The sequence below is a fragment of the Notothenia coriiceps genome, unplaced genomic scaffold (genome assembly GCF_000735185.1).
Source record: "Notothenia coriiceps isolate Sejong01 unplaced genomic scaffold, NC01 NC01_scaffold00022212, whole genome shotgun sequence".
NCBI classification, from domain to species: domain Eukaryota; kingdom Metazoa; phylum Chordata; class Actinopteri; order Perciformes; family Nototheniidae; genus Notothenia; species Notothenia coriiceps.
Window position 1 is genome coordinate 58,510 of NW_011354913.1, and position 17,410 is coordinate 75,919.

The following is a 17,410-nucleotide window of genomic DNA, read 5'->3' on the forward strand; positions in this document are numbered from 1 at the left end:
AACAAGGCACATGCATTAAAAGAGCAGCGAATCATGAATACAGTGCTAACGTTGATCATTTTATAGCAGCGCGTCCCTAATGTTGTCTAATTGTGATAGTTAGAGCAATTTATAGGCTATTCTGCTCCTCGAAATGGTCTAGTCGGAAAACAATCTACAATACGTCTTTTTCATATTGACACACCATTTTGTTTCAAGACAACTCAAGACGGGCAAGGCTTTTCTTCATAGAGCACCATTTCTGTGTTCAAAATAATTACATTAGCCTTTCACTGTCAGCACAGACCTAGGTTATCTCTGACGCAAGCGCTCATCACAGGCGTCTCTCCCATTTCACAGAATCATATGTCAGGGATTGACATTTCAAGTCAGCCAATCAGCTCATAGCTCTGGCACCACTCACGGGGTGGGACTTTCCCTGTGGGCCAATCACAGCCACTAGTATTGTTTTGACCTCTGAAACCGCATCACCGCCTACCTCGTGCCCATGGCGGAGGAAAGCTATAAATACAGGCAACGTTGTACCAGGAGTGGGACGAAGTAGCATAACTCCCGGCGAGGCGGGAGCTACTCTGCAAGCCTGCTGAAAGAAGAAAAGAAAAAAAATTCAAAATAACCTTAAAAACAGAAACCGAAGCATACGCCAAACCTTCAAAATGTACATGTACTGGACTACTTTTTTGTAACGTTGATAATATATTCTATGTGAAGAAAGTATTTATACTTTTTTTTTCTATTTGCACTAACTAACGGTACTTCAGAACTACTGAGAATCTTCATTTTTTTATAAAAAAGTAAGTATTTCCAGCTGACTTCCTTCTGTTACGTGATGCATTCTTTGATATGACTGTCTTTATTTTGCTTGCTGTCGTACTCAAGCTGTACCCATATTTACTAAGCTGATTTGCTGCGTCAGTACACGAAGTTAAGGAGGGGGGGTGTGTAAGTATTGTGTGTGCGCGTGACAATTTAATGTTCTTTTTGTAATACCGAAGATAAAAAATACAACATGTTTATCTCCCAGAGACTCTCTTAAAGTGCACGTTAATTTACACTCCAGCCTACCATATTGTACGTCATTGTATTTGCATTTTCATGGGTGTTAGGCTTAAAGGCAGCAGTGAGTGAGCTATCATTATAGTTTTGCATATTTTGTGATATTGCAACAGTGTTCATCTTAAGCTAAACTAAACTGATAAGACGGATCAAGACCTGTAGCCATTTCGCAACAGTGAGGAATCTCCTCTAGGCTGTTTTTGAGTGCAGACAGTTGAAGGAAGGCATACATGTAGCAGTTATAACGTTATCCCTGTGCAGTATTTATTTCCTTTATTTTTTTATAAATGAATCAACTTGTATGTATTTAAATATCCTTGACACATACACTCTGCTTTCCTCTACTGAGCTCTTTTCCGTTGCAACGACTAATAGAGCACAGAATATGTCATTTAATTTGGTTTTATAGTTTCTGACATTAACATGTTATTGTCCAATGTGATGTTGTAACTCTTAAGTATTTCGTGTGCAAAATTGCTAAACATACGGGTGTAGCCACAGACCGTTAAATCTTATTTCAAAACTGTTTGTATTGTGACAAACGCTCCTATACGAAAAAACAAGCCCCAGTGACACGATGTTACCCCTTAAAAAAAACTTTAACCATTTAATAGCTAATTCATCCTCAAGTTATCAGTATTTACCATGCATTTCCTCAGTTGAGTTGACCTTTTCCTTTGATTAAATGCAACAAACCCGCATTAGTTTCCCTGTCTCCTGCTGAATAGAGGCTATCCAGTATCCTATTATGTAACAGGATTCTCGAGTATTAGTGCGAGGTTAACGTTCTCAATACCTACATTTCGACATTTACGTGAACCCAGTTTGCCACATTAGCAAGAAATATAGGTTGAACACAGATCAGTGGGGTCTCTGTTTGATATTTTTGCGACAGCTGCACATTTCCTCCTATCTGTGTTGTGAAATTCTGCTTTGTTTGACAATTCCGACATTCAACTTATGATATTTGAGCTCACAGCAGTCAAAACAGCTACATGCACTGGTACCACAGACAGGCAGTTAATAATTAAAAGACACTATCTTACCATCTCCTTTTTATAAAGTCTATCTATCAGCCAAAAGATTTCATGACCTGATCTGGCTTTTTAAAATGATGGTGTTGAACATATATTTTGAGTTCACTTGTGATTTTGTGTAAAAATGTGTGAACCAAATAATTAAGAATGTTTTTTTCTCTTTCTATTGTTGCAGGAAACTATTAAATCACACCCTGTGGAAGGACATCACTTCACTTCAAAACCAGCACTTTTTTTTTTAACCTGTTTTATCAACATCTACTGGTTGCTTTGACCATCCTGCCTGGAGAGCATCTGTGTTGCCAACCACGGATAAACAAAGCAGCCCCAGTGGACACTTTCAAGGTCAGAAACACTCAATCTTCACGCACCTGGTAAACTTCGGCAGTTAGCTATGCAGCTTGAAATCCAAGTAGCTCTCAACTTCATCATCTCCTACCTTTACAACAAGCTGCCGAGGCGGCGGGTTAACATTTTCGGCGAGGAGCTGGAAAGGCAGCTGAAGCAGAAATATGAGGGACACTGGTACCCCGACAAGCCATACAAGGGCTCAGGATTCAGATGTATCCACGTGGGGGAGAAGGTGGACCCTGTGGTGGAGAAGGCAGCCAAAGAGAGCGGGCTGGACATCGAGGATGTCCGCAACAACCTGCCTCAGGACCTCAGTGTCTGGATTGACCCCTTCGAGGTGTCCTATCAGATTGGAGAGAAGGGGCCCGTCAAAGTACTGTATGTCGATGACACCAACGAGAGTGGAGCTACAAATGGGGGGATTGATCTGGACAAGGAGATCAAGAACAGTTTCAATCCTGACGCGCAGGTATTCATGCCCATCAGTGAGCCTGTGAGCAGCGCCTCTCCAGGCTCCACCTCGCCCTCTCCTCCTTTCGGCCACTCGGCGGCAGTCAGCCCCACCTTCATGCCCCGCTCCACGCAGCCTTTAACTTTCACAACAGCCACCTTCGCCGCCACCAAGTTTGGCTCCACTAAGATGAAGAGCAGCGGACGCAACAACAACAACAATGGCGGCAGTGGTGGCGGCAGTAGTGCAGGGAACAAGGTGGCACGTACCTCTCCCACCAACCTGGGCCTGAATGTGAACAGTCTCCTGAAACAGAAAGCCATCTCCACCTCCATGCACTCTCTGTACGGGCTGGGCCTCGGGGTGCAGCAGCAGCAGCAGCCGCACCAGAAGCCCTCGGCCCTGTCCCCCAACGCCAAGGAGTTTGTGTTCCCCAGCCTTCAGGGCCAGGGCAGCCAGAGCGCTCTGTTCCCCGGGGACAGCTCGCTCAGCCTCAGCCCGCTGCAGTACAGCAATGCCTTCGACATGTTTGCGGCCTACGGTGGCCTTAACGACAAGTCCCTTATGGATGGCTTGAATTTCAGCTTAAACAACATGCAGTATTCTAACCAGCAATTCCAGCCAGTTATGGCCAACTAGTACACATTAAGGTACTACTTAAGCTACTACTTCACACAGAAACGACCAGAGATAATGTGATTGGGGGGGAGGAAACAAACATAAATGCACATTATGAAAAATGGAAAAAAAAAAACATGAAGAGAATGTCATGGATAAAAGGAAAAAGTGACTTGTCAGCTGTAAGATCTATGTAGGAGTCTAAGAGCATGAGCCCGAGGGTGAATTACTTTGCCCTCTTGAGTTATACCTTTAGTACAAGATGTCCGAGCTTGGTTACCTAAAACTTCAACATGCATCATTGTTATTTCATTTGCCAACCAAGCACAAAATATTTTTTTTTATGTGACGAAATGTTTTAAGATATAAAAAAAGACAAAAAAAAAAACACCACCACAAGTCATGGCCTCTTTCAGTATTTAAACATAACTGGACAACGCCAATTTTTTCAAGAAATTGGCATAAATAAGTGGGATTTCCTGGTCTTTTTTCTATTTGTATAATTTAATTTAGTACAGAGTTTGTAAAATATCAGAGTATCTATTGTTTCTACGACATGGTATTGCATTTATATCTTTTTACTACTCCAGTGATCTGTGATGGCTGCAGCAACTTTATGTTTTCTTTTTTTATTGAAATTATAAAATGAATCCATCTTTAAGAAACACATTGACTATTCTAAAGATTGTGTACAGAATATTCCGTAGTGGTGGGATTTAAGAATATTTGCTTTTTTGAAAAACATAAGAGTTGTATTTTCTGTTAAGAGTTTAAAGATTTTTGCTATATTATGGACAAAATGTAATCGTATATTAATTTTGTACCTACATTGTGCAATACTTGATAAAACAAACGGTATAACAAAGTATTTGGAGTCAGTGTCTTACATGTTAAGAGGAACTGATAGTTTATTAAGTTTGTATTAAAAAGCTTGAAAAATAATTACACCTTTGTCATTGATTTTTGTGGTGGAGCTGGTTGACTTTAAAGGACTCATTTAGGGTTTCCTAACATGTCCGGACATATCCCGTATACTATGCTGAGGGCGGAACAATCATGTTGTCCTGACTGTCACTGAATGCCTCATTGGTATGCCCCAGCAAACAGTTCGCTCACATTAGGTCAGGTTGAAAGAATGATTTTACTACTGTGTAAAATACCATGACACATTCATAGCATCTGCCTGTTACTTCATATATTAGTACACAAGCCTCACCATGTGACCTCAGCCACATTTGTTCACACCATGCAGGCGCTGTTGCCCTTCGGCCAAGTGTCATCACACATATGGATAGTGGGAGTGTGATCGTGTCAAGCCTGATAACCTCTTGAACTAAAAGCAAGGCCCTTATGTATGGCGAGGCTGTTAGCGAACAGGCGGCTAACCCTCATTAGAAAAGCACAAACTCCACAGCAGGCAGATGGAGACATGGTATTCCACCTCCAGGGATTCAGCATAGTCACTTATTAACTGTAATAATAAAAAACATCATGCAATGCTGGTGGAAAACGGTACTAAAACATGTTCTGGGGAGTGTGTCTGAATGCTAAGCTGGTCAGTTACATTTGACCCAGTGTCCTCAAGGATGTGGCCTGTTAATGGATAACTGGCAGTGGTTTTTATGAAAAGAGATCCAAGCATGTACAAGGGGAGTATACTCTGGCTGGAAAAAGAGAAATTGGGCCCAAACTCAAGAGGCCATCTACTGAAAGATTTATTGTTTATTTCAGATCAACTACATTTCAAAAAGTGCCTGTTTCCATCTTGTAAACACAAAGTAACTCTAGCTTTGCATTTTGTGACACTTGCGTTGTTGTTGGGTTAAGGTCCCAACATTTTTTTGTATGTTCGATTACAGCAAAAACCTCACCGCTGTATAAATGGATTCTCTTGATGCTGAGACGTTAGTGGTTGCTGCTGGTTCTGGTGGTAAGAGGTTGTTGATGCCAGCGCTGGCTGACTAACATCCCCCTGACCCTGCTGGCACATGGCGGTCCCTCTGGGGCGGGCTCATCATCGCCTGTCAGTCCGCGGGTCCTCAGATACACTTGGGGCTTCATAGGCCGTTTAAAGTTCAACCAGTGTGTGTGTGTGTGCGTGTGTGCGGGGGGGGGGGGAGGGAGGGTAAATCTCACTTGCTGACACTGAGTGTTTCATAGTCGAGTGGGACTGTTTGTTTATCGTGGTCTGTCACACTGTGTCTGTGTGTATAATCCCCAGGGTGTGGAACAGGTCGTTCTGAAATTACCTTTGATAGATTATTATTATTTTTCTCACATTCCTGATATATATCTGCAGCTTCTCCTTTTGTTGATGTCCTTCTGAGCATCATAACTCAGGACTGTGACGAGGGGATTCATAAACCTAAGCTCTGTGTTGACCCTGTTTATGTTATTCTACACAGGACGAGAATCAATAAGTTAGAGACCAGTGATGTCCTGTAGCTGTAGAAGAACATAAGCGTGTAGTATAACCTTGAGCCACCATGAAAGGGCATCTCTATCGGTGTTTATCAATCTCTATACCTTGAAATGAGGTTCTTATCGTTCTACTTGATGTTTCTATGCCTGATATAAAAATGAAAATATTTCTGCAATAGAAAAGCTTTTATATTAAGGGATATTATATCTAGAATACAGTTTGATAAGGATTACTGATTATTTTGTTGAAATAATTGTATGATAATAATGTAACCTTGATCCCTATAAATATAACAGCCATGTTTCTGTTTGTGAAACAGGCACAGGGTCTTTCTGAGTACATTACAACAATAAAGGTTTCCATACTAACATTTTAAATATGAAAGTCTTAACAGCAAATAAGACTAGTTGGTTGTTTAAGTCATAGTCAAATAAGATTTTAATTAGTCGTTTCTTTATGCTCTTTCCCAGGTGGACAACACATAGTTTTTGTATAACTATTTGTGGATAAACAGATCTGTCGATTTAAATCAACCAATCCCAAAAGAAGGTTTTCTATAGTCCAGGACAGCTCTAAAGGGAGGCACAGACAAAAGAGAGAGTGAGGAAGTGTTACATAGAGGATGTGAATGCCATAAAAGTATTGTACTAAGAATACCAGTGAGAAGAATATCCAAGTAAGACCAGGCTGAGAGTGGGATCAGAATAGCACAGAGAGACAGAAGCTTGATGAAAAGAGAGGGGATGGAGCTCTGAGCCTGGGAGAGAGAAGGAGTGAGAGTGAAACATTGCCAGTGCCACTATTGATGCTAATCCGGTGCCAAGCGCGCCCTCGGCCCCCTCAGCCCCCCCCCCCTGCGCTCGTCATAGAAACAGGTGGAGCTCAGCTCAGCTTGTGGCCGACAAGACCTTATGGTAATGTCACCCTCCTCAGCAGAAGAAAAAAAAACAGTTAATGGCTTTTCATTCCCTCGCCTTAGTCCAACCCCTCACCCTGTTTATTTCTGGAAACACTGCAGCTGATTGAGCGACGATAAGCTGGAGGGAAGTTTGCTATCCTCTGAACATGACTTCACCACATGTTATCTCTATCTCACAGAGGACCGTAAACAGGTTCAAAACCCCCTCAAATAACTATCCATCATTCTTTGATTTGTTGCTTTGTTTTTTTACAAAACAAATATACAACTTTGTTTGAGAGGTGTGCAACAAGTACGAGGAATTAGACTTCTTACACTATTCAGCAGTAGAGGAAATGAACTACCTTTACTGAAAGAACTTAAGTAGAAATTCTAATTACTTGTTTGAGTATTTACAGTATTTTCTACTTATACTCCACTACATTTCTTGCAGATTGACATTATCAATACAACATGTAAATCAACATATAAATGATGATGTAAGTTTAGGCAATTTGTAGTATATAATTCATTAAAACTAGCCCCACCTTTACCAGCTGAATCATTAAAGTGATTAACACATGAATGCATCAATAACTACAATACAGTAATAAAAATACTTATACATGTGAGATGTGCCATTCTGTACTATGTTTGCTACTCTATTACTTGTAATTTAGTAGTAAATTGAATGTGGCACTTTAACACTGTTGCATTGCTTCTGTTAGGATGTGAAAGATATGAATACTTATTTCACCGCTGTTAATAAGTTAGGACATAACATGTGTTGACTGGTCTAACAGTCTAAGCTTAAGTGAGTACCAAGGGTACGGATACAGTTGCTGTAAACAGTTGCTCACACTGCCATTTGTGGCACACAAGCTGTTGCTGGTAGGCAGACAGGACACAGTTTACAGTCACTCAAATAAATGCTGTACTAATACACCCTGCAGCTGCCGGCTGGCGTCTGCTCACTCAAACACAGCTAGGAAGGTTCAAGTCAAAATCAGGGTTATGGTCAAGTAGATTGTCACTCACAAGGAATTTACTTAGGTGTCTTCGTCGGTTACAAAATATATTTTAAAATATGTACAATGTAACTGTTTAAAATAGTATTGTGGTATTATAGAGTATTAAGAAAACGTGATTTTGTTCATGGTATCTGGTCAAATGTGTGTCTTGTTCGATACATTGCATGTCTGGTCTATCTAAGTAGGCAATTGCGCTCCTGTGTATACACAAAAACACTGATGCATCGTGGGAGTTGTCCAGTTGGCACACTGTAGATATCCCTGGCACACACTCAAGTGCCCAGCCCTTTAAACTGCAGCTGCTCTTATCTGCAGAAGGAAACCACAAACAAACACAAAGTCCTCCACGTCCCCTCCATCACCACACCTCTCCGCCTGACGTACTTTGGCTTCCAGTGCGGCCTATCACGGCACTCCCATACCTGCCATGGGTCACTTTGCAGCTAAAGGGTGGGAAAAGAGATCTAAGCAGTCATATTTGCAACAACATAGCCCTGTGTAATCCGAGTCAACATGCAGATCAACTGTGGCCGTCTGCTGTTGTTGATACTTACAGCTACACGTGTTCTGCCTTATCAGGTAGAAATAGAGGTTTCTCTCACAACTGATTGTTTAGATTGACTCATGGTCACATGTCTTTACTGCTTTTGTGAACCGATAAGATAGTTATGTTCTAGCAAGTCACAACATGATGTGTTTTATATTCAGAAAAACAAGTGAAATCAGCAGTTGTGGCCTAGACATTTTTCGCCATTGAAAATAATAAATATACTATCTGAAAATAGCCTCCCATGAAATAGAGGGATAGTTAGGGTGTTTTTAAGTGGGTGTGAATGAGGTGCTCATCCATTGTTTGTGTGCTACTTACAGTAGATGGCAGTTGGAGGCGCCCTGTTTGGAGACAGGAGTAACTATGGAAACTACTTTATGTACTGCTGTGAATAAAAGCAGCAGCAAAACTTAGTTTAGCCTCCTAAAGAATGGGAAACTTAAAAAGTCATTATCACTTTAAGTGTATGCGATATAGATAGATAGATATACACTTTATTTATCCCGATTTGGGAAATGATTTCGTTACAGAAGCAGCAGTGGGTTTAGACATTGAAATATGAATACCTAAAAAGTGAAATAAATTAACAATTCAAATGAAAATGAAAAATATTATATAAAATATATACAATGTAGAATATTCTGGATAATTAAAATGTTCTAAAAAAAAGTCAAAAACACTTTAGTAGCAGGAATATAGGCTTATACTAAAAGGAGCAGACATACTGTGTATACATAGGATACCAATATACCTATATTTTGACGACTTGACGTTGCTGTCAGAGAGCCCTTTCCGACGGAAGTCATTATCTCTGCGTTTGCCAAAGCCACCAGACCCCATTGACCAAAAGCATCATTTTTTACCTTGCAGAACATAGGAGTAGCTGGAGACTTTGATGATTCCAAAATTACAAAAGTCACAAAAGCTCTTCAAAAATGTAAAATACTGTCTGCAACACTGTACCACACAGCTTGGCTCAGCATTTGTGAAGAATTTGACTGCTTTGGGCAGTGTCCAAGCAACATGAATCAGACTAAGCTTGTCAAGGGTGAGATTAATCAGCGCTGTGCAATCTGTAGATCTGTGGCACTGCTGGTGATGGTGGGGGAGTCGAAGGGAGGGGAAGGTTTGAGGTATGGGGGATGGACACCTGCTATTCATCATTTTCTGGGGTGTATTATGTGTGCGTTCGAGTGAGAAGGAGGACGTTATAACAACAAAGGAATCTTTTGGTGTATCTGCCCAGAAGAGCCTGATTTGTAACCAAGAGGGAGAGAAAGGCATGCTGGGATTGGAGAAGAATACAACAAAACAAAAAACAGGAAGTCCAACCAAAGAATATATTCATTTGAAACTCTCTCTCACAACCACTTAATCCATATTATCTCTCTCACACGTCCCTACAGTCTCCTCTGTTGCTGAGGAAAAAAATAGCTATTGCTTTCTAAACACGTTTTCTGTCTACTTAGCGTCAGTGTGGATTTACCTGTTTTATGCCTCAGAATGCTTTGAACACTTTCATGAATAATATTTCCACACATTAAAGAAAGCCTGGTGACGACTGGCCATTTAGCTTCTGACATGTAAGTCACAAGACTTTGTTCTTTTTTATTTCCGTAGCTGTCTGTGCAGGACTAACATATTTTGTAAACACCGTTAATGTATTCTCAGACTCTCAAAGGAAGCTCTTTTTCCCCCCTGTGTGCCTAAATGTGTGAGGATGGGATTGTTGGCAAGCACAGCTCGCCCTCATATGGATCAGTGGGACAGGAAGTCAAAACATGCCGAGATAAAGCCATCTCTGTAGCGTTTACTGGCAGTGCTGAAGGGCAGTACGTGAATGAACACTACTATGATGGTTTTGTGCCCTTGAGAAATGCTAGAATTAGGTTAGCTCCAGAGAAAAACAGGGTGTGTGTGTTTAAAGCTGCACAGGAGAGGAAAGGGACTATCTTCCAAACCTATTTAATCATAATTAGAGTGGCAAAATGTCACTTTTGACTGTAAGTAATTACTCAGGAATGTAATGGCTTCTCGACACTTGCTGACAATTGATTTGCGAGTTGAGATTATAAGGCCTTTCCACGTGAACCTGTTTGGACTCAACCAGAAAATGTCTGAACAGCTGGAGCAGCCTCGACAGACTCAGAACTCTGGAATTTCAAGGATTCTTCTAATAAGGCGGCCTGGGACTCACGTGCAGGCCTGAACACACTTTTACTTTCTCTGACATGCACTCACATGACTGCTTTAATTAACAATAGCCGCATTTTTACTTTAACTGATGATTTGGAAGTAAATATTGACAATGTAATGACTATACAGAAGTAGGATGAGCCCATCTGCATTTAGATTGGTTAGATCCATTGCGCAACGAAAACAGGAAGAAGATTGCACTTTTTGTTTCTACCAGTATCGCTGTGAGGTATTGGCACATATAATCCCTAAGAATGGAAATGGGGGATGGAGGAACAACTGTAAAATACAAAATGCAGTGAGACCTGTTGTGTTATTTGCTGTAATTATAAAGGTATTTGCTAGGCTCTGAGGAAAGCAAAGTGATCTGGTTGTGTTTTTCAGAAGTATTATCGCTGCTTTTGCAAAGGAGCCAGTTTCCAACAATCCAACGGTGCATTTGACCAATTGGGAATTGAACACGTCCCTTTTAAGAGGTACAAAAAGTGTCTTTCTTCATAGTTTTCTGAAAGTAATAGAAGTCCAACTTTAAAATGAGGATAGCTGTATTAGAGAAATATCAATAATCCTCCTGATAGAACAAGTTTAGTGTTAACTTGATTCTCCTGCTTGGGCGGCTATACATGAAACAGTCCCTTTTTAGATGTATTTACACAACAGTTAATGCTCATGTGTCAATCTAATTTACATTGCTTATTTTCCCCTAAGAGTGTTACTTCCCCAAGGCTCAGGTGTTTGCACTGCTTAGCACTTTAACCTCAACCTCAGCTGGCTTCAGAGTTTCTGATATATTGTTGTCCCTTGATTTTCCTTTTTATTTTAGGCTCTCTGGGATGATGGAATTACCAGAACTTGATCTGCATGTGAGGTGATATAACATCTGCTGTACAACTTGAGTCAGAACAAAATAATCCATTGTATTCACTCAGATGTCCTCACAGAAATATGGCCCAGTGTGTGCAATGATCTGGGGAATTTAGCACACACCTGTCAACCAACAGCAGTGCACAGAGAGACTCTAATGAAGCCAGACTTAGTGGTTATGATAGAGATTCCACACTATTTTGGTGGGTTGACCATTAGCAGCAGGGAGCATTTATATCTCATTATTGGTGGAACAGGATTCAGAAAATCACTTTTTAAGTGACATATCAAGAGTTATTTATAATAAATCCACAATGCACAATCCTGACATACTGGGTTTCTGTCAGGGTTGAGAGAGGCAAGCAGGACCCAAATGCAGATGAACAGAAAATACCTTTATTTCAAGGTTTCAAGACAGAACTCTTCCCATCGAACATCGTCAAACTACAGCAAGGAACTAACAAAGACTAACAGAAAACACAGAACCTAAATGCACACAGGACTAATCAAACAAACAAGAGACAGGTGAGGAGGGAGGAGAAAACACAGGGGCACCAGGTGAACACAATCGGGTAATCAGGGAGGGAAAACAGACAGAAAGCAACAGGCAAAACAGGAGGTGAACACTTTTCAAAATAAAACAGGAAACCAAAGACAGAAAAAGACAAGACAAAACACAACACAGACAGATCGTGACAGTTTCTTTTAAACTGAATATAGTGAATACATTGTATTTTTTTCTTTTGTCCTATGGGTTGCTTTTCAAGATTAAATGCAATATATTTCCAATTACCAAGCCCAAATGTCCCTGGTGTTGAAATGAAATTGGGAGCTGAAGGAAAACAAAGTTGTTTGTGGTAAACATATTAAAGCAGAATAATTAAAAGAAGACAGATGTCTGTAATTGCTCCAAACATATCGTTACATTATTATTTATTTTCCCGCTCCTCTTCCCAGTCCTTTAATCAGTTCCCTAGCGGCGTAGGATTAATTGCTTTGCGTTATTGTGTGCGAGACATGCAAGATTGTGAAACACAAACTGTCAGGTATCATCCAGGGATATTTACAAGGGCTTCATCATCTGTCACGTGCTAAAATGTTGTACGGCACAAATAAATAGAGTGAAGGAGTTGGAAGCTTTTAACTTGCTGTGGAATCCAGTTTGGGCTGAGGACGCATCTGAAATAATGGCTACATAAATCACTCTGTGTGGGTGACTTGTAATGCACATTCCTACAGTATGCTCGTGGCAATAACCACTGATGCAAATGAGAACGGGAACTCAGGGAGAACCAGTTGCTCTTCACCTCATCGCAAACATCAACCAACATTTGCACTTTAACAAACACAGAGTTTTTATCATGAGGGTAGGTTTCTGATAGTTGTCGTATGTATCTATTACTGTGTTGCACTCGGTCATGGGGCATTGTACTGCAGGGTCTTTCTCCCACACATATCAACACTTTCACCAATGTCTATGATCCGATTAACATAATACTCTCAGAGCAACAGCAGCATTGTGACAAAAAAGGGCTCAGTAACGGTACGTCCACACAGCAGCTTTAAAAAAAATGACGTCACGTTGCCTCGCTTTTCGCCGAACTGCATTGTGGGGAAGCAAAATGAAGATTTCCAGGATTTTCAGGATTCAAAAGTTGAGCAATGTTCAACTTTTGAAGCTGAGCTGGAAGCGTCAGCTAATCAAATCCCGTTTATGCAAATCTGACAGTACAAGCGCTAGCCAATCAAACCGCGTGCAAGCTGGGAGAGCCAGACCGCAGTTCATTTCCTCATATTCCAAACGAGAAATTAAGGTAGCAAATCACCCGGTTCTTTACGACCAGAACTATTTACCGGGATACAAACCAGAGGAACCAGGCATGGAGGGAGGTGGCAGAGACGATACGACTGTATTTGTCAGATCAAGTCTGAAATTTGACTTGCGTCACAGCTGCTCCATGTCCAACATCAACAGACAAGTATCCAGACACAATACATGAAACACAAACAACAAACATTTAACATAACAGCACAATCAGTGTGAGAAAAGCTGCTCAAAGAGCCTTCAGCGTGCATTTGATCTGGGATTTAGCTCTGTATTTACTGTGAGGATTGACCGATGCACGAAGGAGTGCTTCAGAAAAATCTAGGTTTTCGCCTGTTTGGGGAGTTTATATAATATATTGCTCGCATAAAATCCCCGGGGTTTTTTGCTTTGTATGTCGGCGGCGGGAGATTCATGTGATTGGTTGTTGGTCGCGTTGCTCGCGAAAAATCCCCAAGCTACGCGCCCACCTCCAAGATTTTAAAGATTTTTTCAAAGCTGCTGTGTGGACGTACCGTAACACATTACATTACAGAACACTTGTTCCGATACGTAATACAGCTACAGTCGTGTCCTTATGCTGGGCGCTTTGAAGGAGAAATGTGTGAATGTGTAGTTTGTTTGTCATCACATGGTTCAGTATTATAGATTGTCCCTTTGTGCCCGAGGTGCTTTGTGCATATTTATAGCGCTAATTATGGAGCCTAAAGATTATCGCTTGTTTTTTTCCATTTGAAACATTTAAACATTACAACATACACATCATGTAATGTTTAGAGAACTTTCTTGTTATACTCTCACAGATTTGTTTTACATATATCCAGTTACATTTTTAAAACAATATACTTTGTTGTGGAAGCACAGGTTGCAGATAATGCCTTATAAGTGTTCACTATGATCATCTAGCTAAAACTAATGCAACCAACCTAAAATAAATCCCACCTTCATGTACTGCAGGTTGCGTACTCTTCTGCTCACGATACAGACATTTTTATACTTGTTTTGGAAATATCTTCATTGTTTTCTTAATGACATGGTAAGGTCATTCAAGGCACATATGAGGCTACAGTCATTGGCCAGTTAACAGAGTTTACTACACAGGTAAAAAGGAGATTTGTATATTAGATGTTTTAAACTTCAGAGGTGACGGAAGGTGGATTTTTTTTTTACATTTGGACAGAACATGGCTATTTCCAGTCTTTACGCTAAGCTAATCGGCTCCTGGGAATACTTTCATATGTAGTGTACGGACATTAAGTATTGTGTGTAGCCAAAATATTTTATGTTTGCATTTAAAACAACAATACACAAAACATCAATAATGGTTCACATTAAAGGAATTATTGCATTAGACTCGTATTCCCTCTCTAAAAGTGTGGCGATTAGTAAAGTCATTTGGGACATAGAAAACTAGTGCTAATTAGCATAGATTGCCATGCCTGAATCTGTATTTATGTTGTAATGTTTGTTTTGTACACGCACACAGGTGGACTTAATGATGTCACTTCGCTCCCACGCAGAACAAATATGCTTAAGGCTACTCATTGTGTGTAGGCAGATTATATGTTTGTTTGTGTGGGAGGTGCTAATGGATCCTCAGTGGGTGGCATTGCATAAGGACGTAAGTGCAAGGTTAGATAGACAGAGAATTAAGACTGAATCTCTCTCTCTCTCGCCTTCTCCCCCTATCTCTCTCCCCCTCTGTCTCTCAGCACAAACACATGGCCTGAGCCCAGCACACAGTGGTGTCTGAGTCAACTGCGTGGTCAACGATTTGTAGAAAAAAGCCCACTGAGCAGCGGTGGCGTGTAAACACAAAACTACACAGACCAACATTACAGAGTTAGACACACAAATAGGTAGACAGGGAGACAGCAACAATGCGAAAGAAAGAAAAGAAGAATCCCCCTCTCAGACTAAGTTAATAAGTTGGAACAACTCAATATCAATTGCAACAGACTGTTGTTTTCTGTGACATAACACATTATTCATTTCCCAACATATCGATTATAGAGCTGCAACAGTTAGTCAATCAACTGATATGTCGATCGGTTAAAGTCATGTTTTCTGCAGAAAAGGTTTCTAGCTTCTCAAACATGCTTTCTATCACATTAAACAGAGGAACGTTGAGTTTCGGTCCGACAAAACATGGACTTTAAGAAACTGGGAGGGACATTTTATAGTTCAAACAGTTATTCTAGAAAATATTTGGCAGATTAATCCATAATAAAAGCAATCGTTAGCGTCAGCCAGCCCTCATAGATTGGTTTGTTAGCCTCACTCTGCTCTGTTGATATACCTTATCTAATGAAATGTATTATCTATCAGTAAACCAACAAGTTAAGTGAGAGTCACCACCATTATTCCCCAGTTGATAGACTTGATAACGTTTGTGATGAATTGGGAGGGACTGATGAATTATCAAACTCAGTTTGGTACATTGTGTTTCTGTTAAGGCTTTGTGTGAATGACAAAGAAGGGAGGAAGGCCTTGACCGTGAGATGGAAATAACAGTTCTGCAATCACTTAACAACAATAACATTGGCAGACAATAACAGATACAGTTTATATATTTGTTCTGCTTTCTTGGAATGAGATGAACCAGACACTAGTTTAATTGTATCATAAGAATATAATTTCACTGCATATCTCTCGTACATCATCTCCCGAGTACACTTTGGATTTTTAAATGACAGAGATTGCTTGTATTAACCAGACAGAATTGAGATATGGAGTGAATCATTAAAGATGAAATAACTACCACCTTCAAATCAGCTTAGCGAACATTAATCTTTCAACACAGATATAACATAATTATGGTTGATATAAATGTTGGTTTGTGAGTCAACAATTTGCCCTGAGCTTAAATGTCTGACTGTTCTGCTTCCAACTGTTTAGACGTGTTAACAGCTGCATACAGGTGAAGACTATAATTAAGTCTACCACAAATCACATTACTTTTTTTCATTTATCACCACAAGTAAAGAACCTCGCTGTGTCTGCCTCCAACCTCTTTCATTATGTTGTTCTGCTGTCGTGTTCCCTCTTGTAAAAAGTGCACTCGCTGTCATGCTGTTTCTTTGCTGACGCACAACTGTGCTAAAGAGGGGTACAAACGGAGCTCTTCGGGAATAATTAGAGGGTCGTAATGTGTTACTCTTTATCTCCCCCATAACATGGCGTGGAGTTGAACTGAGCTACACCAGCAGCTGGAAGAAGACTGAAGCAAAGACCGTTTTACCTTTTACATGATTAGGGAGGAAAAAGAGGTTAAGGAAAGCAAGTTCAGTTATCTGGTGATTTACATTCAAATCAAAATAGTTGAACCTAAGGCTGCACTTCACAATGCAGTGCTATTAACAGAACAAGTGTTCAGTGAGAAGACCTAAACACACTCTTGTATAGGGTGCTGTGGAGTTTTACAGAAGCCGCATTTCAGTCCTGATTTATACTTCGCCCCTCGCTCATGCCTCTCCCTCCCTTAGGCTGATAGCAGTCCACAGTAGACCTATAAAACGTCAATCCCCTCATTCGATGTAGTGCGTGCTCTGCTGTCAGCCATCGCAGAGGATTACTGGCAGGGTTGTGAGTTTTCTGCCGGCCAGCTGCATCCAAATGAGGAGAAGAAGGAGGACATGGAAGTGGAGAAGCTGCAGAGGGGTTCTGCCAGGTCATGTCGACCGGTGTCACTAAAATGGGATCTTTCGGTCTCACGAAAAACACTTTTTTTTAATTATTACACTCTGACCAAGTCCTGTAATGTGAAGATATGGGTCAGGTAACAAAGATTTATGGGCTCAGGGGAGGGGATGTCCGATGGAAAATGGAACAGACAGGCTTTGTTATGTGTGCAGTATTGAATCAAGCGCCAACAAACTGGACAGTTTCCAGCTTCTTTAAAAAAGCAGTAGGTGAGATGAATCCCTCCAGTGTGAGGCTCTTTTAGTAAACAATGTTGTCTTGGCATGCTGTCGATATTTGGAGACAGAAATGCACCCGGAGATTTCCTATACATTTGAGAACATCCTAAGAAAATGTATTTTGTGTAATCAGATGTTCCAAGCAAAGAACGTTTTTGATGGAAAATGAAAAACCTCAAATAACCACAAGA

The 17,410-nt window shown here is 40.6% G+C and overlaps 1 protein-coding gene across 1 annotated transcript; it reads left to right on the plus strand.

Annotated features, from left to right (window-relative positions):
- The first annotated feature begins 511 nt into the window (after positions 1–511).
- Positions 512–4,455, plus strand: LOC104953831 (protein Tob1-like). Its single transcript, XM_010780852.1, has 2 exons — positions 512–794; positions 2,269–4,455. Exon 2 carries the CDS (start codon positions 2,488–2,490, stop codon positions 3,532–3,534), a length of 1,047 nt encoding a protein of 348 aa, XP_010779154.1. The 5' UTR covers positions 512–794; positions 2,269–2,487; the 3' UTR covers positions 3,535–4,455.
- Positions 4,456–17,410: the final 12,955 nt, after the last annotated feature.